The 20209-nt window shown below is 32.3% G+C and overlaps 5 protein-coding genes across 12 annotated transcripts; 4 read left to right on the forward strand and 1 right to left on the reverse strand.

Annotated features, from left to right (window-relative positions):
* The first annotated feature begins 3834 nt into the window (after positions 1 to 3834).
* On the forward strand, positions 3835 to 6424 carry LOC126682516 (protein PHOSPHATE STARVATION RESPONSE 1-like). Its single transcript, XM_050378234.2, has 3 exons — positions 3835 to 4035; positions 5093 to 5162; positions 6085 to 6424. Exons 1-3 carry the CDS (start codon positions 3878 to 3880, stop codon positions 6274 to 6276), a joined length of 420 nt encoding a protein of 139 aa, XP_050234191.1. The 5' UTR covers positions 3835 to 3877; the 3' UTR covers positions 6277 to 6424.
* A 1733-nt stretch (positions 6425 to 8157) lies between these two features.
* On the forward strand, positions 8158 to 10051 carry LOC126683100 (putative F-box protein At3g10430). 3 transcript variants are annotated; one of them, XM_050378933.2, is made up of 3 exons: positions 8158 to 8499; positions 9088 to 9143; positions 9849 to 10051. In XM_050378933.2, the coding sequence occupies exons 1-3, from the start codon at positions 8357 to 8359 to the stop codon at positions 9932 to 9934; spliced, it is 285 nt and encodes a 94-aa protein (XP_050234890.1). In that variant the 5' UTR covers positions 8158 to 8356; the 3' UTR covers positions 9935 to 10051. The 3 variants fall into 3 exon arrangements, with proteins under 3 accessions (XP_050234890.1, XP_050234889.1, XP_050234891.1); XM_050378932.2 differs by having other exon boundaries at positions 8159 to 8499; positions 9846 to 10050; XM_050378934.2 differs by having other exon boundaries at positions 8163 to 8499; positions 9821 to 10047.
* A 1002-nt stretch (positions 10052 to 11053) lies between these two features.
* On the forward strand, positions 11054 to 14577 carry LOC126679811 (pentatricopeptide repeat-containing protein At1g08070, chloroplastic-like). 5 transcript variants are annotated; one of them, XM_050374803.2, is made up of 4 exons: positions 11289 to 11412; positions 11502 to 13434; positions 13571 to 13609; positions 13956 to 14577. In XM_050374803.2, the coding sequence occupies exons 1-2, from the start codon at positions 11377 to 11379 to the stop codon at positions 13077 to 13079; spliced, it is 1614 nt and encodes a 537-aa protein (XP_050230760.1). In that variant the 5' UTR covers positions 11289 to 11376; the 3' UTR covers positions 13080 to 13434; positions 13571 to 13609; positions 13956 to 14577. The 5 variants fall into 5 exon arrangements, with proteins under 5 accessions (XP_050230756.1, XP_050230755.1, XP_050230757.1 ...); XM_050374799.2 differs by having other exon boundaries at positions 11054 to 13434; positions 13536 to 13620; XM_050374798.2 differs by having other exon boundaries at positions 11054 to 13434; positions 13536 to 13609.
* Positions 14578 to 15460: 883 nt separating this feature from the next.
* LOC126679787 (mitogen-activated protein kinase kinase 10) lies at positions 15461 to 17280 on the forward strand. Of its 2 annotated transcripts, none has more exons than XM_050374768.2 (2): positions 15461 to 16819; positions 16913 to 17280. In XM_050374768.2, exon 1 carries the CDS (start codon positions 15500 to 15502, stop codon positions 16460 to 16462), a length of 963 nt encoding a protein of 320 aa, XP_050230725.1. In that variant the 5' UTR covers positions 15461 to 15499; the 3' UTR covers positions 16463 to 16819; positions 16913 to 17280. The 2 variants fall into 2 exon arrangements, with proteins under 2 accessions (XP_050230725.1, XP_050230724.1); XM_050374767.2 differs by having other exon boundaries at positions 15461 to 16614.
* Positions 17281 to 17364: 84 nt separating this feature from the next.
* LOC126679788 (protein SAMBA) lies at positions 17365 to 19361 on the reverse strand. Its single transcript, XM_050374769.2, has 3 exons — positions 19034 to 19361; positions 18645 to 18749; positions 17365 to 17845 (listed from the first exon to the last, which is right to left on the reverse strand). The coding sequence occupies exons 1-3, from the start codon at positions 19164 to 19166 to the stop codon at positions 17784 to 17786; spliced, it is 300 nt and encodes a 99-aa protein (XP_050230726.1). The 5' UTR covers positions 19167 to 19361; the 3' UTR covers positions 17365 to 17783.
* Between the last annotated feature and the right edge of the window lie 848 nt (positions 19362 to 20209).

Consider the following 20209-nt stretch of genomic DNA (forward strand, 5'->3'; position numbering starts at 1 on the left):
TACTTTATATACTAATTTTTATTTTCCATCATTTTCTTTCATTATTTTTAATTATTTTTTTCACCATTATATTTCTGCACTTAATATTTACCATATATTCAATTTTTAGATTTTTTTGACTTTTTTTGACTTTTTTTACTGTTGACATTTTTCGTCAATTTTTATCAACATAATATCAACACAATGTCAACAACATTTAATAAACTGGCTAATATTAATTTTTAAATCTTCTTTATATTGATTTTTACATTTAAATATTTTTTAATTTTTTTTGCTCATTTTAACCAGACTTTGTTATTTACGATATATTTAATTTTTTTTTTCATATATCAACATGAAATCAACACAAAATCAACCAAAAATCAACATGTAGTAAACTGACTAATCTATATTTTTAAATATATTTTAAACTAATTTTTATTTTTTTCAACGTTGTTTCAATGTAATTTTAATTTATTTTATTTTATTCCACGTATAATGTGGTCTTTTTCGTTAATACTAAAATCAACCAAATATTAACATAAAATTAATACAATATCAACATAAAATCAACACTATTAAATTACAATAATTCAATATTATTATTGCTTTTTTCACAAATACTAATAGCAACAAAATAACAATTGAAAATCAACACAACATCAACATAATATTAACATTATCAACATTGTAACATTCAGTATCATTATTATTTATTCACGAATGCTAAAATCGCCAAAATAAAAAAGCAAACAATCATTGGGATAAACCTAGCAAAAGCATCAAAATATGCATAGCATCTCATTCATAATTTCTTAAAGTCGACACTAAAAGTATACATCAATAGCAAACATAAACAAATTAAATGGCCAATTTTCAATTTTAGTCTTCTCTATGCTTTTGTACTTTCAGACCACATGCAGCATAATAAATGAAGCTCTTTAAATTCCATGAAATAAAGTCATCGATTAAAAAATTGAACTATGAGTTGTTCAACAAAATTATAAACACAACAAATTAACCCAGGATCCAACCAGAGACACAAAACTGAATCCTTGATTGTTTTGATGATAAAAGAAAATAAACTTAATTTTTTTTCTATTTTCCTACCAACTAAACAGAGATGGATCTGCAACACAATTGAAGATTATTCACAAGGTAAAAAAAAGATGGATCTGCAACACAATTTTTTGCAAACTGAAGAGAAATAACTTGCAATATAATTTCGAGACCAAAAAATTTAGCAGAAATCCTAAGTATTTTGGGTTTATTCCGTTTGAGTGGTATGAACTGGATTACATCAGATCTGAAAAAAGCACGGTGGCAGAAAAACGGCAGCAGCAACGATGAAACGGCGGTGAAGGGGGACGGCCGTGGCAGCGGCGATGAAACGGTGGTGAAGGGGAACAGCCGTGACAGCGGAAAGGCGGTGAAGGGAAACGGCCGTAGCAGTGGAAAGGCGGTGAAGGGGAACGACTGCATCGCCACCAGTCGGAATTTCGTCGCACCGCCGCCAGCCCAAACGCCACCATAGCTCGATGCCGCCATTTCAGAGAATGAATGGCTTGTATTGTTTCGATGATAATTATTTTGACCTCAGAACGATGGACACAGAGTATAGGAGGAAGGAGAGATGTGAAGAGAGAAATTGTTTTGAAGGCTCGTATAAAAGAAACAAATGGCTCCGTGTACAGTAGTTTAGAGATAGAAAAGTAATAGCCGTATAAAAGTTAAAAAAATTGGAAAATTTGGTTGTTTCTGAAAATTACCTTATTATATTTGAATGTAACTAATAATAACAAATATTTGCTCCCGCATTTTAAGATAATAATTTTTTTATAGATAAATAAATATCAATTTTTAAATATATTTCAAAAACAATTATGTTATATTTAAATAATATTATATTTAATTAAAAAATATAATAATTTGTAATAATTATTTTTTAAAATAAAGTTTTTATTTTATTTTGAACTGTCGCTAACATTCGTCGTCAAACCGGATTATCCGTCGCTAAAAGTTACCTTTGGCGACGGATTTAAAATCCGTCGCCAAAGTCTGGCGGGAGTGCTCCGGCTAACATTAGCGACAAATTTTCCATCGCTAAAATTGGCGGGAACACTCCCGTCAATTTAAATGATGATTTAGCGACATATTTTAAATCTGTCGCTAAATCACTGTTTTTTTAATATTGTTAGCCCGCGACTCAACCACTTTGATTTTTTCGTTCCTTCTTTAAAACTGTTTCAACAGTTGAAAAAATGTACAAATCGTTAACATAATTGAAAGTGAGGTGTCAAATCGTTTAAAAGTGAACACCAAAGTATTAACAGAACCAACCGAAACCCCTAATAATTGACGGAATTGAAAGTGAGGTATTAAATTGTTTGATATTCAAATAAGATGTACTAAATTGTTAATTATGACACATGTTAAGGGTTTTAGAGTAATTTATTCAAAATATAAAAACATAACCGCGTAATGTTTTTTTGAATTTTTTAGTATATAATACCATCGATACTAATGTAATTACTTCATCTGTCCGATTTTTAAAAACTCATTTTATTTTATATAAAATTTTTAGAAACATTTTTTTACTTGTCCTTTATTTTGATTATCTAAGAGGATCTTAATTTTGATTACCTTTTTAAAATTTATACTATAATTACAAAATATGCTAAAATTTATGATTTTTTAAATTAACCTTTTAACTAATACTAGTTTGATGTGCACGTGCGCTGCACGTGAATTATAATTTATTAATTTTCAGGGTGTATATTTGAAATTGTTGACGTAAATTTTTTAATTATATATATATATATCGAGATTTTACATTTAAAATTGTTACGGATGGTCTTCTTTTTTAACATTTATCGTCATTTATATTTAATATTATTTAAATATAGAATTTTAAAATTAAATCAATAATATTAATAATCTAATATATATGATCATACAAAGACGACAAAACATAAAATTTATTAGTTGCATATAATTTTTAGATCCATTTCTTGCAACTCCCAAAGTTTACATATATAGGCATGTTCGTGAACTTATTTGATATTATTTATTTAAAATTATACTCTTAATTGCATGGTTAATTAATGTAGTAATTAGTAATATGGTCCGCTGATTTATTATTTATAAAAATAAATATAAAGTTTATATGATTTATCATATGTATAAATTTTATTAAGATATAAATATTTATAATTTATTATTTATATTTGAAATTGTCGAGCGTGATTTTTTAAATTTTATACATATATGTTATTTATAACGTGATTTTTTAATTTTTATATTTATATGTTATTTATGAATTATATTGTTGTGTATTTGATTAGAATTAGGAAAAAAAATTCAAGTCGTTGAGTATAATTAGGAAAGCTTTAAATAGTTAAGGTTAAAAAGATATGTAGAGAATTTTTATCTCCATGTAAGTGTTAGTGGTTGATTAGGATTAGGGAAGATTTTTACTAATTAAATTATGCAAATTATGAAAGGGTATATTTGTCCATAAATGAAAGTGTTACCCCCGCTAATACACTTTTATATATGTTATAGATAGATTATAGATAGATAGATAGATAGATATAGATTTACTATGTATAAATATATTCACTCACATGCTCCAATTCGAATTAAATAATTTATAATTATTTATTAAATATATTATGGACAGTAAGACATGCATAAGATAATATCATTCTTTTCTATCTCACAAGAAGAATTTGATTGTTCCAGGACTCTGCAATATAATTACAGCAATCAGGTGACCAAAATGAAGTTAAATAGCAAAACTAAAGTGTTATTATAACAATAAAACTTCCCAAACTATAAATTCACGTGAACTTTGAATTAGGGTTTGCATTATCAAACACAAAAACCAGCCCAAAACATGCCAATTCCTCATGAATTACTTGTAGAGATACTTTTGCGATTACCTCTCGATTCTTTGATGCAATTCAGAAGCGTTTGCAAAGCATGGCACTTAATGATTACCAAAAACCCCCAATTTCTTCAATACTGTGCTAAATTGTACCGGCAACAGTGCTGGTAAATTCTTTCAATTTACGTCGTTTTGGTCGTCCGTAAGACCGCAAATAGGGGTGTAAATGAACCGAGCCGAGCCGAGCTTTGGAGTGTTCATGTTCGGCTCGTTTAGCGAACAAGATGTTCATGTTCGGTTCATGTTCAGTCGAGCTTTGAACAGAGTGTTCATGTTCAGTTCGTTTAAATTTTATAGTGTTCATGTTCGGTTCGTGTTCAGCTCGTGTTCGTTCGTTTAGCCGCTAAACAAACAAGTTCGCGAACGAGCTCACGAACGAGCTCGATAAGTACTAAACGAGCTCGTTCGTGAGCCCGCTCGTTTAGCGGATAAACGAACAAACACGAATACGAGCTGAATAAATTAAAAACAATCTTATCGAACTCGTTCACAAATATGAGCTGAATAAATTATAAACATAATTATACAAATTTATCTAAATATGAATTAGTTCGCAAACACCTAATCGAGTTTCCAAACGAGCTTGTTCGTGAACTAGGTATGAGCTCGTTCACGAACTTGTTTATGAACACTTAATCGAGCTCGTTCACGAGCTTGTTCATGAACTCTTATTCGAGCTGTTCACGAACATAAACGAGGCGAACACCACTATGTTCATGTTCGGCTCGTTTATTTAAACGAACATAAAATCAAGTTCGAGCTCGGTTCGTTTAGAATACGAACGAACATGAACCGAGTTCTTATCGAGCCAAACACCGAGCTGTTCGCGAACGGCTCGGTTCATTTACACCTCTAACCGCAAATGACGTCGTTTTAATAAAAAAAACAAAGCATAAAGTACATTCGGGTTATAAAATGAAAAATTTGGAAAAGTTATACTCATGAATAAGACACTTTTAAATTTGTGCTTAAATCGAAAAAATAGGTCGAAAAATTATGTTATATAGTGACATAACATTAACCCTAAACCTAGATTATATGAGTTTAATATTTTCGTTTATCTAGATTTATTTGTTTTAATCAACATATAAAAATAATGAAGAGTTTTAGTTTGATTTTTTGTTATTGGTTAACTGACAGAACAATTTATATTGGTTGAAACAGGGAGAATGAATTTAGAGAAGCTCTGCGATTACAGTTGGAAATTCAGAAAAGGCTGCGAGAACAACTTCTGGTATAAAATTATTTACAATTTGGTCTAATTTTGTAGCTGATAATCAAATAGATCAGCTTGAATTGCACACAATTTGAATAAATTTAAATTACAAGTGGAAGGGTATTTTACAGTAATCAAATTGTGTTCTTAAACTATTTTTATTGAGATTTTAACGAATTCAATAGAAATTTTGAAATTTTCTATAGGTTTGGAATTCAAGTTGGCTGATATATTACCAAATGGTGTATTAAGTCCGGTGGTATATTATCAATATTAATAGAGTTAGAAGAAAAAAAACTCACGATAGAGACAGTTGAGTTACATAATTAAAATTTAGAGAAAATTGAGATGCAAATTAAAGTTTAAGGGTAATTGATCCTGAGGTCATTGAACTTTCAAAAAAATTCATTTGTCACTAATTTTTTTCTCATTGAACGTTTTTTTTTTCATTTTGGTATTTAGCGGCTAAAAATATTTAGGTGGCAGTTAAAATTTATTTATTTTACCTAAAAACTTTCCATGTATGCATAATTTGACCTAAAAACTCCTTTTCAAAATAAACTTATGCATGTGTGATAAATTTTCGAAGTAAAACTAGCAAAATCTAGTTATCATATGTCAACTTTCGGCTGCCACCTAAATATTTTTTGCCGGAAAACACCGAGTGAAAAAATAAAAGTTCAATGACTGAAACGGAAAATATTAAAAGTTTAGTAACCCTAGATTTAATTTCTCAAAGTTTAAAGACAACTATAAAAGATCAAATATAATCCAAGAATGATCAGTGTAAATTGCCCCAAGTGTAAGTTAGAATATATGATTAACGTTTTTGTTTTTTGATGAGAGCCGAAGATTGAAATTGAATGATATTGATATAATAGAGTGAAATTGGTGACAAATGTGAAAGAAATTAATTAAGTGTTGGAGTTTGTTTTGGCAGTTTCAACGAAATTTAAATTTGCGAATAGAAGAACAAGCGAGGTACTTAAAAATACTGACGGAGAAGTTGTGCTCTGACATGCCCGCCCTGAATTCTGCTACTAAAAATGAAGCAGAAGAAAGATCAGAGGATCCTCAATATGATGGCGACTTAGATTCGCAACAAGCTAAGCGGACGAGATTACATCCCTAACGCATAGGCATTGACGTTTGGTTTAAAGTTAAGAACATGAATAGAAAAAACGGGAATGAGAGTGATTGTTTTGCATATGTTACTTGGTTCAATAAATTAGTTTAGGAATGAGACGGGGAATGATAGATGAGAATGAGTATGCAATAAGTTAACCAAATTTAATTCGGTTTGGTATTATAACATAATTTATTATTTGCTTTTGGTTTGATTTTAGACATATTTTTTAGTTAAATTATAATAAACCGAACTGAAAATCCAACCAAACCGATGGATCTGGTTAGGTATACAAAAATATTTAATTTCTTAAAATTTTGGTTCGGTTAATGATTGAAAAAAATAGATTTTTTTAATTCGGTTTAATTCGATTTGATTCTGAAAAATAGATATCTTAGTTTGATCAGTTCAATATTTTAAAATATCAACTTCTTGTTTGGTTCGATTTTGAACATAGTTTGCTTTCCAGTTAAGTTGTAATATTAGTCAATTCGAAATAATCGAATCAAACTAAAAACTGAAACAAATTTGGTTCGATTTGATTTTATGTAACAAAATAAATTTTCAATTCAGTTTGATTTTGGATATAATTGTTTTCATTTTCTTTCTATATACATTATCTTCTTTTTGATTTGATAATACAGTTTCACACGAACTCCGATTTTTAACAGCTGCTGTTTTTCTTTTCTAGAAAACTTTAAACATGAATTCTTGAACAATTATTAAAGAGACATTGCTATATGGCGGTGCCGGTTTTATTATAGGGAATTCGTGGTTGCTAGACTGCTTTGCATTTTCGGATTGAACCGTGAAACATCTAAAAGAAAAAGACTTAGTCCGCGACTCTGCCAATTTGACATTTTCATACCTTCTTTAAAACTGTTTCAACAGTTGGCAAAATGTCCAAGTAACCCACCCTCGAGAGTTTTGATGATAATAAGACTCATGAAAAGCCTGCTAATATTTACTATTGAGTTTTGATAAGGATAAAAAATAGTATCTGTCTTAATTGATAGTTCTTCTTAAAACTAGTTTTTAATAAGTGATAAAAAAAACAAAGGAATGTTTACTTCAGCCACTAATGACTAGATATGTCCTGTATCTTTTGTTTTTTTGAAATGCAAAAATCTTATTAGATTAAATCCGAAGCAATTACATGTGTAAAAATTCAGAAAAGACCGAAATCCAATTATGATGACCTGACAACAAACGAGTGTGTTGCGCTAATAAATGTGCCACAGCCTTACAAATAAAATAAAAAAATTACTAAATTGCTTCGATAACTCAACACACTTCAATCACAATATCTGATAGGATTACGAATATCCAGAATAACTTCAAACGCGTTCGACTCAACAACAACATTGTTCCATCCTTTAATCCAACTCGCGCTTCTCGGAATGCAATGATTCTGCTAACCGAGGAGAAGCAACATTAGAAAGATGAATAGCCCGAGCTTGATTATTTCAATTTGGATAAGGAGGAACTTAAATGTTAAAATCACAGTACATAAAGATGGTGTCTGCCACCTCCAATAAAAAAGTGTCAGGAAAATTATATTACTAAATTAAAAGTTTACATGTCATTAAAAAAATACTTTAAAAATTAAATAGAAAAAATAATATAGTTTATGAATCAAATTATGCATTTTTATTTATCTTTCATATGTTTCGATGTGTTTGAATGCACGTGTTTCGCCACGCTAGACAAAAGACGGTCAAATTGTCAAAAAATATAAAATTAAGAGATTAAATCAGAAAAAATAAAAGTTTAAATTTGTGATGGAAAAAAAACTATAATTAAAAGGTGTGATGAAATAAAATTGTTATTAAAGTAGAGAAATTCTTATATACACTCAGTCTATCACGTCATTTATGGACTGATTACATCATTTGTGAACTGAGCCAATTATTCATAGTTCACTAATGACACGTGAGTCTATCTAAGAATTTCTCTTTTATTCTAACACTAAAACTTCTCAAACTCTAAAACTTCTCAAACTCTAAATTCACGTCAAAGTTTTAATTAGGGTTTGTAGTATTAAACACAAAAACCAGCCAAAAGCTTTAATAGTAGCTTTAGAGACATGTCAATTCCTAGTGATTTGGTTGGGGAAATACTTGTGCGATTACCTCTCGACTCATTGATGCGATTCAGAAGAGTTTGCAAAACATGGCAATTTATGATTACCAACGACCCTCAAATTGTTCATCGCTGCAATGAATTGCGGTAAATTCTTTTTTTTTTCTTTTTTTTTTCAATTCCGTATCTCTAGACTTGGAACGAATAAGGTAAAATTTAATTCGGTTTGATTAGGTTTTTCTTTTTTGGTTTAATCAAAATATAATTATATCTTTTTAGAGGGTGCAAATCACAATATAAAGAAAGGCAATTTTTGAAATTGGTTGGAGTATCAAATCGCAACATAATTTAATTTTTAATACTACTTTAAACAATATAATTAGAAATTAGGGGGCCGACGCCCTCCCGTAACCTGTCGTTGGTGTTAATTATTATCATAGTTTATTTTTAAAGAGTTATCTTCCTTGTTTACATCCTCTATAATGGTATGTATACGTAATATCAATATGTTGATAAAACCCTAAACCCTAAGTTAAAATATTTAGAAAAAATTGATTTGGATAGTAATAATTACAAAAATTAGTTTTTAGGTTTTAGGTTTTAGTTTACTCTTTTTTCATTGGTCAATCGAACGGGACGGAAAATCGAACTTAAAAACAATGTTTCAATTAATATATTATATATGTTATGTATATATTTATATCTTTTACTCTCTCTATTTATTGGTGGAAACAGGGAGATTGAGTCTAAAGAAGCTATCCGATTTCAGAAGGAAATGCAGAAAATGATAGGTATACAATTATTTAGTTTTCAACTTTATAGTAAAGTTTGGTCGAATTTTGCACAGGATAATTAAATTGATGAGCCTGAGTTGCAGATTTCGAATAAATTTCAATTACAAGTAAAAATTAGTTTGCATATGTGATTTGGAAATGTTTAGTAATCCCTCTGTTGCATAAACTTTACCGCAATTATAAATGTCAACGAGTTTCAAGACATAATTATTTTAATAAAAGTGTTTATAAATTAAGACAAAATAACTATTTTTTTAATTCTTGTGTGAAACCAAACGCGGCATATTTGGCTTACCCTATTCTAAAGTCCTTATATTTTATATTCTTTATTTACTTCGTCCTTAAGCGTTTTTATTTCTTTATTTAGTATTTGTACTTTTCAAAACAGTTATATAAATCCCTTCTATTTTTTAACTCAGACCCTGTAATTTCGAAAATAATTTTGCTTGGTCCATCATACTTCTGCATTTTTATTAATAAATGATTTTATAAAATTGTTTTCGAAAATAAAGAACCAAGAAAAAGAATTAAAACGCTTACAGACGAAATAAAAAAGAAAAACTGAAAATACAGAAATCTTAGTATAGATTTTGCCTAGTTATTTTGATAAGATTTAAAGATTGAAGTTGAGTAATGTTTATATAATAGAATAAAATTGGTGAAAAATTTGACAGACTCACGGTATTTTATTGCGAGAAGAAGAAGAAGAAAGGTTGCACTTCACAAGGTGTTTGAAGAAATGGCGTGACTATAAGAGGAGAATGCGCAAGCAGATGATGGAGACTTAAATTGGCAATCTGCTAAGCGTTCGATCTCTAAAACATAGGCATCAACGACAAGTCGATCATCTTTTTATATTGCACGGAAACTATTCGAGTTTTATGTTTTGCATTTCGTATTTTTTTCAAAAATTTGAAATTTTAAAACTCAGTAATATAAACCTATTCTTGAAAAAACAACTATTGATTCAGCATTTTTCGTTTCAGTATCGAATAACTGTTTTAAGGAGGATTAAATCATTTTTTTAACAAAATTGAGCCAAATGACATGTTGTTACCGGTGTGGTTTGAAAAACTAAAAACAAGTTATCAACATTCTAAAATATGTGTCGTTAGTCTAAAAAGAAATCATTCAACCTATATCTTTCGTTCTAAAAAACACACGAATGACGTATCATTCGATAAAAAAATTCACCTTACTTTAATGAAGTTTCCAATTTCGTCACTGTCTTCACCTCACACGTAAGTAAAAATTTATGATTTCGCCACTAACTTAAAAAAATATCTATAGAAATGTGTAATTCATATCGAATGAACTCGTATATTAAATATCTGCTCTGAGTCAATATATGATTTCTACAAGGGTTAATTGCAGATGAATACTCATACTTTACTCTAATTTGTAATTAAACATAAAATTTGAAAGTTGACAATTACAACACAAATTAATACATGAACTATATTACTGGTCAGTGTACTGTAAAAATAAAATTCAAAGAATTACACTTGTTTTTTTGGTAACGATCACTTCTATGAGCCGAAGTCCAAAGCCAATGTTAAATTTCGGAATGTGGACCGCCCACAAATTCATATACCTAGCAATTTCGGGCTACAATAGCCAACGGTTCAGTCTCAACCACTCCATTTATTAGAAAGGATGTAGCCGAGTTTTATTAGATGGCTGAGAATTAGACCACTACACTAAATCCGTACGGCAAAAAAGTTAAATTATAATGAAATTAATATATGGTTATTATTCGAATAAAGAATTAATTTACCCCTTAAACTTGACACGAGATATATAAAAAAAAAGTCATTTTATAGGCTTTTGGTATAACTAAACCCGCAACTATGTCATTTAGCATCAAAAAGTTCCCACTCTCACCCTTGCAAATGAATCTCTCACCCTTGCAAATGAATTACACTCTCAGTACAAAAATGGAAAAAGTTTAAAAAACTCTTAATAGTTTATTTATCTCTTAAATTAATCCTTGATAATTTTAAAATATCAATTATACTTTTATAATTTAAAAAATTAATAATCATTTTAATTTTTTTCTCTCCTCCTTTCATATTCCCGCTTATAAACATGGAGCGAAATTTGATTACTTTGCTTCACTCACCTCTGCACATTAATCACCTAAAACAAATCCACTCACTCATCATCACAAACCATCCAACCCTCGTTACACTTCTCGTCAAACAGATTCTTAATTTATCTTCAATCGATTATGCACGCCAAGTGTTCGATCGAATTCCCCAACCAGGTCAAGTTCTTTATAACTCTCTTATTTCTACATACTCTAAGCTTTCTTTGCACAAGGAAGTACTAAAAACATTTTGTTCAATGCATCAGAATGATACTCCGGTGAGTTGTTTTACGGCGCCGCCCGTAATCAAAGCTTGCTCTTCATTGCTTGCTGTTGAAGCAGGGCAACAGGTTCATTCTTTGGTTGTGAGTTATGGTGTTGATTGCAATGTTTATGTTCAAACTTCTTTGATGGACTTTTATGCAAAGATTGGTGAGTTGGGCTCCGCAAGAAAAGTTTTTGATGGGATTTTGGTCAAGGATGCTATTAGTTTTAACTGTTTGATTACTGGGTATTCAAAGGCTGGAGATGTTGCGACTGCGCGGAAGTTATTTGATTCGATGACGGAAAGGACTGTCGTTTCGTGGAATGCGATGATTTCTTGTTATGCCCGTAATGGGGATTTTATCGAGGGGTTAAAGACTTTTGAGAGAATGCAGGCTGAAAATTTTTCTCCTAATGAAATTACTTTGGTGACTCTGCTTTCGATATGCGCTAAGCTTGGAGATCTTGAAATGGGGTTGAGAATTAAGAAATATATCAAGGATAAGAATTTGTGCACTGATATGATTGTTTCGACAGCGATATTCGAGATGTATGTTAAATGTGGCGTTGTTGATGAAGCACGGAAAGAGTTTGACAGGATGGCTAAGAGAGATGTTGTTGCCTGGAGTGCTATGATTGCTGGATACACTCAAAATGGGAGATCAAATGAGGCGTTAGAGCTTTTCGAATGCATGAGACGAGATAATGTTAAACCTGATCATATCACACTGGTCAGTGTTTTATCTGCTTGTGAACAGTTGGGCTCGGTGGAAATTGGTAACAGAATTGGCAGTTATGTGCAGAGTCAAGATTTGGCGTCAAATGTCTATGTGGCTTCTGCTTTACTGACTATGTATTCTAAATGTGGAAGCATAGATAAAGCTCGACAAGTTTTTGACAAGATACCTCAAAAAGATATTGTTAGTTGGAACTCGATGATTGTAGGCTTAGCAGTTAATGGCCTCGGAAAGGATGCAATTGCTCTTTACACAAAAATGAAAGAGATTGATTTAAAGCCAAATGAAATAACTTTTGTGGGGTTATTGACAGCCTGCACTCATGCAGGTCTTATTGAATTAGGTCTTGAGTTCTTTGAAAGCATGAAATCTGATTATAGAATTACACCAGAAATTGAGCACTATGCATGCATTGTAGACTTGTGTTGTAGATACGGGAGAGTAAAAGACGCCTATGAGTTTATATGTAGAATGGATATTGAGCCTAATGTTGTGATTTGGGGAACGTTGTTGGGTGCTTCTAGAGTCCACCCAAATATAGAGCTTGCGGAGCTGTCGGCTAGGAAATTATTAGAGTTAGAGCCAGATAATTCCGGAAACTATGTTCAACTTTCCAACATATATGCGAGTGCAGGGAGATGGCAAGAAGCTCAGGAGGTGAGGAACTTGATGAAGGATAATAAAGTTCAGAAAGTAGCCGCATATAGTTGGATAGAGATGGAAAATCAAGTACATAGGTTCTTAGTTGGTGACACTTCTCATCCTGCAACTGATGAGGTCTATGGCATTCTTGATAGTTTAGCAATGCAGTCCAGTTGGTCAGGTCGCAAGAATTTGACTTGAGTGGACGGAGAGACATAAGCAAACTTTTGAGCAATAAAATAAGCACATCATCATAAGATTACGAACTGTTATTTTATATTTTTGGGAAGAAAATAACAGTTTGTACAGAAAGAGCAAAACAAGAAAAAGATTGATGTCTCTCCGTGGATACGAGGAAACGGGACATTTAGGACATAGATACGAGGAAACATTGTTATTTGAAATTTTCTATGTTAAGAATGAAGTTCCGTGTTAGAAATGCTAAGTTTTCGACACGTTTCCGTGGTATGCTTTCTCTTTAGAACGTTGAGTTTCCAACACGTTTCCATGGTATGCTCTCTCTTTACAAAAGTTAAGTTTCCGACACGTTTCCGTGGTATGCTTTCTCTCTTCGGCTCTCCTTTTTGCTTCTTATAACTTTGTTGGTATTTTATTTTCATGTTCTTCTTCACTTACCCAAAATATTTATTTTTGTAGGTTTTTTGGTGATTAAGTTTGTGTTTTTGATGTAGGAATATAGATTTGGATGTTCTAACAATCACATTCTTCAAGTAAGTTGCAGGTCTGGTCTATTTCTATAAATGTTTTTATCTTAAAAAAACACTTAAAAACATCTCTTTGTTCTAGGTATCTTCACTTAATATTATCAGTATTTTTTCTAACGTTTGCATATTAGTAAAATGGTCAAGTATGAGGTTCAGTAGTTTCTTTATTCTACTCTTTTTTGTATGCAGTTTCTTGCACCTTTGATACTTGGGTCATTTTTTGTTTTTCAAATTGCATTAGCATTGGCTTTGATAATAGTGTTTATGCAATGAATAAATCAAAATAGCTATTGATCGTTGCTGTATGACTGATTCATTGACACCTTACCTATTGATCATTTATTTTACACAGAAGTGGAAATGAGAAGCAGGTATTGGTTGATACCGAAGCATTAGAAGATGGCTCGATTTCAGATTTCCCAACTGTGAAAAATGGTTATAAGGTTGATCTTCAAGTTAATTGATTATAATTTGTGGTTTGGTTTCTTCATAAGAGAAACTACATCATTTGCTGTCCAGGAGAGGTTATACACATTCTGGTTTAAGCTTATCATGTTAATTGTTTAAGGCTCGGCAGGCATTGAGGCATAATATGGCTCCAAGCTCTCTTCTCTGGGCGCTCCGTCAGGAGACAAGCTGTGTTGTGTTCTTGGTGTTGCCAAGCTTCAGGCACTAGCTCGAGGGGTGAAAGTGAGCAATTTCAGATTGCGGCAGTGTGGTGAAGCTTCTGGTGTGCTTTTTGGGTGATAAAATGATTTTTACATTTCGGTTTGTTTTGAGCCGGTAAGTCGGAGACCCCCTATTTTGAGCTGTACTGTCAACATTCAAGCTGTAAGCTCAAGATTTTCCGATGTAAAGAATTATGTGTCGTAAAACCTTCGAACTGTAAAGTCGAAATTCCCTTATCTTATTATATTCTTTGTTATGCGAAGAGATACCTTTTGAAACGATGGAATTGCAAAAGAGTTTATTCACTGCCTGGTAGCCAATAGTTGATAGTTAATAGCTAATTTAAATTCAATATAAAGGTGAAGAAATATGTTTGAAATTGAAACAACTATCAACACAAGCAACCAACAATTTATTTATACCAATCAGGACGGATTTAAACTTTTTCTTTAAACAGAAATTGTGCCTCCGATCAGGACGGACACACGGCTCTGCCCGTGCACAGCTTTGCCTCCGGCAATAGCTATCGACTGAAAAGTTCAACTAAACACCCACAACAAATCTTTAATTACTTATGTAACTCTGAACAAGATAAATCTATCCTTAAAGAAAAAGATAAATCTAAAGATAAACATAATATATTTTTTTTGTTTCCTTCTTAAGAGTTATTCAGCTAAAACTTTGTTCATTATTGAATAAACCCTGATTTAATCGCAAACAACTCAACAACCCATCAAATATTATTTCTATCTAAATTTCGTTCTAACCAAAATCTATAAAGTAACAGCTCAATTTGTAATTTTAACAATATTCTACAAGCCATATAAACATTTTGCCATATTTTCATTAAAGTTTCTGTCAACCACATGTTTAATTATAATCTCAAAATTAGTGGAATAATTAGGAAAATATATTATGTCTAATTTCAAAAGGAGAAATTAAAAACAAAAAAATTGTATATAACTCAATACCATAACAGATGAATCAAACTCACTAGCCAGAGATTGGCGCCGACGTTAGCAAGAAAGCCTCACCTGCCCGTGAATTATGGGATTGTCACAGCCACTTGTTACCTCTTTCATGCCCATGCATGCACGTGTTCTCATTCTAATCTCATGCATCAAATCAGATTTACAATTAATTAGTTACTAACTATTTTCTATATTTATCTTCTTTTTCTGATACTACTATAAATTAACAGAATGCAAACAAGAAATTGATCAGTAAATGACTTTAGTTAGAGAAAGAAGGCATCAGCAACCTCTAAGGCTATCCTTACCACCTCCGTTACCAGCTTCCGATCATGACGGCCGTCATCAGACCCACCACGCGCCACCTACGGAAATTATCAGTCCGGACTCTCCAGGCATTGATAACCTCGAAAAAATGGCAGTTCTAGGCCGTGGTAACAGTGGCACGGTTTATAAAGTACGGCATAAGCCTACCGACACCATCTTGGCTTTGAAAATCCTCCGATTTGATGATAACGCTGCCGCTATACGCCGGCAGGCAGCAAGAGAGGCGGAGATTCTAAAACGGGTGGATTCACCGTATATTGTTCGATGCTACGCGGTTTTTAATAGTGATCGTGAGGATGATCTGTGCTTTGCAATGGAACACATGGAGAAAGGATCATTGAATGATGTATTACTTGCAAGACAAGTCATGACGGAACAAGTTATTTCTCGAGTGGCATGGTGTGTGTTAAATGGCTTGAAGTATCTACACAGAATGCAGATTGTTCATGGGGACATAAAACCATCTAATTTGCTGATTAATGCTAAAGGTGATGTGAAAATTGCAGATTTTGGAGTGAGTAGGGTTAATAATGATGAATATGACACAAATATGGGTACATGTGCGTATATGAGCCCCGAGAGGTTTGATTCGGACGGGAAGAATGCCGATGGGTACTCGGCGGATGTTTGGTCACTGGGGGTGGTGGTTCTTGAGTGCCTTGTAGGTCATTATCCGTTGATTGGTGTCGGAGAGAAACCGGATTGGGCAGCATTAGTGTGTGCAATATGCTTTGGAGAGAGGCTGGAGTTTCCGGAGAATGCGTCGCCTGAGTTTCAGAGTTTTGTAACCAGATGCCTAGAAAAAGATTGGACCAAAAGAGGGACTGTTGATGAACTTCTTCATCACCCATTTGTAGACAAGACATTTTGTGAACTTGATGTGCATTCTTGAATTTCTATTTTGAGTCGAAAATTATGATAGTTATAGTGGATTGGTTTGAGTTACAACTAAGGCAACCGATCTCTCTTCTTTTGGTAGAAAATTGAGCCGGTTAGAATGGTAAAGGTATTCTATCACGAAATAACGATCGACACGTGTAATAGGTCAGTTACTATTATCTCCATTTAGGTCCAAAGTCCAAACTACTATGTTTTTCCTTTCAATTTTACTTTAATATTTCATACAAGGGGAAATTTAGATTTAAAAAAAAAAAAAAAAACTAGAATGCAAGGAGAGATATAGTGATTTTCAAAATTCATAGAATCTAATATGTTCCTCAGTACTAACTACAAATGGAGTGGATTAATGGTGAGTACTTATTTTAGTCTAAAATATTAAATCCCAAGTTTTCCACCAAACCAAAATAATTGGATGACCGAACTAACCAACAAACTATTGCAGGCTTTGGCAATAGTACCGCCTACAGGCTACCACCAACTAACCTGGAATATCAAAGAGCTCCAAAGAAATGTTGCTACTTCTGAACATGAAATTAGAAAGAATCTCAAAGAGCTTTTTATAGCTTAAAGAAAAAACAGTTCACAAAAATCCGTCATGAATAATGGATTTGACTCCAACTCGATCAGAAATGGGAATAATATAGAGAGAGGACTGACTTAGAGGCTGCAGAATCAGATGAAAGCATGAATACATTTGTTCAATCGAGTCGAAACAAAGTCATCAATTCATGCATTGCTGCTGGTATATGTAAACACTTCCTGGTTAGATATGAAAACATGTGAAATTTCAGTATTATATCCTATCAGCTTTTATCTCCTTTTCTCTCTCCCCTAATTGTTGTAACAATCAAATTGAAAGTAGCATAAAAGAAACTAAAACTGAACATTTAGGACTAGGGTAAACCAAACATGCCTGCTCAAAGATGAACGAGTGCATGAAGATTCAAATCTCAGCTGCATTATGCAATCCATCTTTTATTACATTGTTTACATTTCATGCAGCTATGGAAGTTAGCAAAAGTGGAACTCCATTTCCTGCTTAGGGACCACCAAACTGATACCACTCAGGCAAGTGATCGCTAGTCAATCAAATTACGTGCAGTCTTGCTCTGCTTGTAATACAATTGAAGGGATATATAAGGACTTCAGGCCTTGTTTCAGTAATCAATCGAACTGCTTTGTAACCTAGCAACTATAATTTACTCATTTAATGTTTAGTTATTGAACTACATTTAACTATAATATCAGCAGCCAATGGACAGATTCCTTAAGAGTCCACAGAAGAAAGATGTGACCTGTCTGAAGAATCTGAATTATTTCGGCTGCATAAAATTCCTGCTTTTTGTTATTTCCATCCTTTTGTTAGCAAACCCGCCTGAACAAAATTTATGAAATAAGAATTCGAACAAACATAATAATTATAATGGTTTCACAGATAAAATAATAAATGTTACAAAGAGATGGACCGGTAGATCCTAAAAATTAAGCCATGTGCATACAAGTCATTTATAATTGTTAGGAACATGAACATCTGCTCAAAGCAACTGTACTTTTATTAGGGATTTATTACTGTCATTTATAAGATAGGCTAGAAGATGCGTATAAACACTTTTGAATCATATTTTGTGTAATACTTTGATACCGTCATAAGTGAATATAACAGAAGCTGGAATTCGTACAGAGCATTTCAAATTTCTGTACGATGTTCAGGGGAAAATGAAACCTTAAACTAATTGAGAGAAGCTCACTCAAATTCCTTATCAGCTATGCATGTTTGGACTAATGTGTTTGTACAACAAAATGATACTCTCATTTCATAACCGGAAACATAAACAAAAGACTATCTTCATAACAAATTTCCTCCTTTTATTTTGCATCTTATTGCTAGTCTATGTTTTTATAATGGAGAAAATGTTAGTAAAATTGATTTCTTAAGCTTATTCAAACGAGAAAGCTGACTCAATATCCAATGTCACCTCAATCCTAAATATGAAAGACAGCGCCTTCTGCTGCCAATACCTTAAATGCAATTCATGCAAATGGTTTAATTTCCATTATAAAAAATGTTCTCTAAAATATCAGGAAGCTGACAAACTACACATTCAAAAATGCAACATGTTTAGCCATTCAAATGGAAGAACATAGGCAATAATAGTATGGATTAAAGCACTAACGAGGCTTTGATATAAGACATGAACGAGGTGCTTCAAATTTCCAGTTATCGTCATCCAACGATTTAACCTCTTTGTTAAGTGCAGCCATCAGATCAGCCTTAAGAACTGCAACACAATTCCAACAACACCATAAATGTCTACAAAACAAACAATGTGCAAATACAATAATCAGTTAATCACTAATTCAACTAATAATTTCTTGTTCGTGTTTCCGCTCCTCTCATAGATAAAAAGATCAGCATCTTTAGTAAATCAAAAAAGAAATAATTGATATTTTTTAAAGTAAAAGAGAGTTCATAATAATTTGAATAATTTGAATAAAAGAGAGTTAAATTCAGTAATTTGTTCATAATATAAAGCAATAAGAAAAAAAAAGAAAGGAAACGAACCAAGTAAGGCCTCATCCTTACGGTCTTGGACTGAAATTAGGTCGGACGGGAAATGACAATCGTCGAGAGCGGGATTAGCCCCGACGATGGCTGTTGTTGACACTGATGAGTGTGCCGGTGATGTACTGTTCATCTTCTCTCCCTAACTTTCCCTCCTTCGGCCGGAAATACCACTGTCCCCTGCTTAATTATCGCCGCTCCGGCTTCTTTGGCGACTGCGACGGAGGAAGAGGAGTAAACTCCGACGTAGACGTTTTTTTATTCAATTCGATTGGACTTTGTTTCTTTGGGATTGATTAATTGTGAACTTCACGCGCGTCGCTAGTGCAACTGTGATTAAAAAATTGACTTTACTATATACCGCCGCTCCTCCAAATTATCTCGAAGAAAAGGTCAATAGGCCCCCTGAACTTAAAACGCGGGGTCATCTAACCCAATTTATATCTTTTAAACAATTAATCCCAAAATTCTTTATTTTTGGATCAAATAACACAATAATTTATTTTTTTATTTTAATAAGTAAATTTATGATAATTTTATCTCAACAATTAGAGAAGTATTTAATTATTTTTTTGCATCTCTCACCTCCGATTTATATTTTACGCGTTTTAAAAAAATACAATTATGGGGTTATTTGACAAAAATGAATTGTTTTGGGATTAGTTGCTCAAAAAAGTATAAACTGAGTTAGGTGGCCTCATGTCACAAGTTCAGGAGGTGCGTTGACCTTTTGTTCTAATTATCTCCTTACCCTTTTAATCGTAATATAAAAAAAATTCTTTTAACCTCATTTTAATCCCAAAATTGTAATGACCGATTACAATTTCAATTTGTCGAGAAACGAATATCAAGATTCTGAAAAATTGACCGAAATAAATTATTTTTTTAACGATTTTTCAAGTGGGACTCACCCATATTGCGTCCCACCATATGGTGGCACGAAATCTAGGTGCGTCCCCATGAGATATTTTGGGGAAAAAATAAAAATTAAATAAAACAATTACGATGCTATCTCATCCTCATTCTCGGTTAGATTCTGATATTTTCACCCAAAAATTTTGTTATTCGTTTTTCGTGTTTAAATGTGGGTTAAGGGTATTTGAATGTGAATTTTAAAATTAGGAAAAGGTAAAAGAGTATTTAGGTAAAAAGGGGGACAATATCTAGTAATTTAGT

The sequence above is a fragment of the Mercurialis annua genome, linkage group LG5, assembly GCF_937616625.2.
Source record: "Mercurialis annua linkage group LG5, ddMerAnnu1.2, whole genome shotgun sequence".
In the NCBI taxonomy this organism is placed as follows: Eukaryota; Viridiplantae; Streptophyta; class Magnoliopsida; order Malpighiales; family Euphorbiaceae; genus Mercurialis; species Mercurialis annua.

What these genes read in the sequence shown, in the direction of transcription:
- LOC126682516 (XM_050378234.2), top strand. Translation starts at nt 3,878, where the DNA reads ATGCCAATTCCTCATGAATTACTTGTAGAGATACTTTTGCGATTACCT. An exon ending in TTGTACCGGCAACAGTGCTG is followed by an intron (nt 4,036 to 5,092) that starts GTAAATTCTTTC and finishes TGGTTGAAACAG; the next exon opens with GGAGAATGAATTTAGAGAAG. An exon ending in GGCTGCGAGAACAACTTCTG is followed by an intron (nt 5,163 to 6,084) that starts GTATAAAATTAT and finishes TTGTTTTGGCAG; the next exon opens with TTTCAACGAAATTTAAATTT.
- LOC126679788 (XM_050374769.2), bottom strand. Translation starts at nt 19,166, where the DNA reads ATGAACAGTACATCACCGGCACACTCATCAGTGTCAACAACAGCCATC. An exon ending in TAAGGATGAGGCCTTACTTG is followed by an intron (nt 18,750 to 19,033) that starts GTTCGTTTCCTT and finishes ATTGTGTTGCAG; the next exon opens with TTCTTAAGGCTGATCTGATG. An exon ending in ATGTCTTATATCAAAGCCTC is followed by an intron (nt 17,846 to 18,644) that starts GTTAGTGCTTTA and finishes AATTTTGTTCAG; the next exon opens with GCGGGTTTGCTAACAAAAGG.
- LOC126679787 (XM_050374768.2), top strand. Translation starts at nt 15,500, where the DNA reads ATGACTTTAGTTAGAGAAAGAAGGCATCAGCAACCTCTAAGGCTATCC.
- LOC126683100 (XM_050378932.2), top strand. Translation starts at nt 8,357, where the DNA reads ATGTCAATTCCTAGTGATTTGGTTGGGGAAATACTTGTGCGATTACCT. An exon ending in CATCGCTGCAATGAATTGCG is followed by an intron (nt 8,500 to 9,087) that starts GTAAATTCTTTT and finishes TGGTGGAAACAG; the next exon opens with GGAGATTGAGTCTAAAGAAG. An exon ending in GGAAATGCAGAAAATGATAG is followed by an intron (nt 9,144 to 9,845) that starts GTATACAATTAT and finishes TATTGCGAGAAG; the next exon opens with AAGAAGAAGAAAGGTTGCAC.
- LOC126679811 (XM_050374799.2), top strand. Translation starts at nt 11,235, where the DNA reads ATGGAGCGAAATTTGATTACTTTGCTTCACTCACCTCTGCACATTAAT.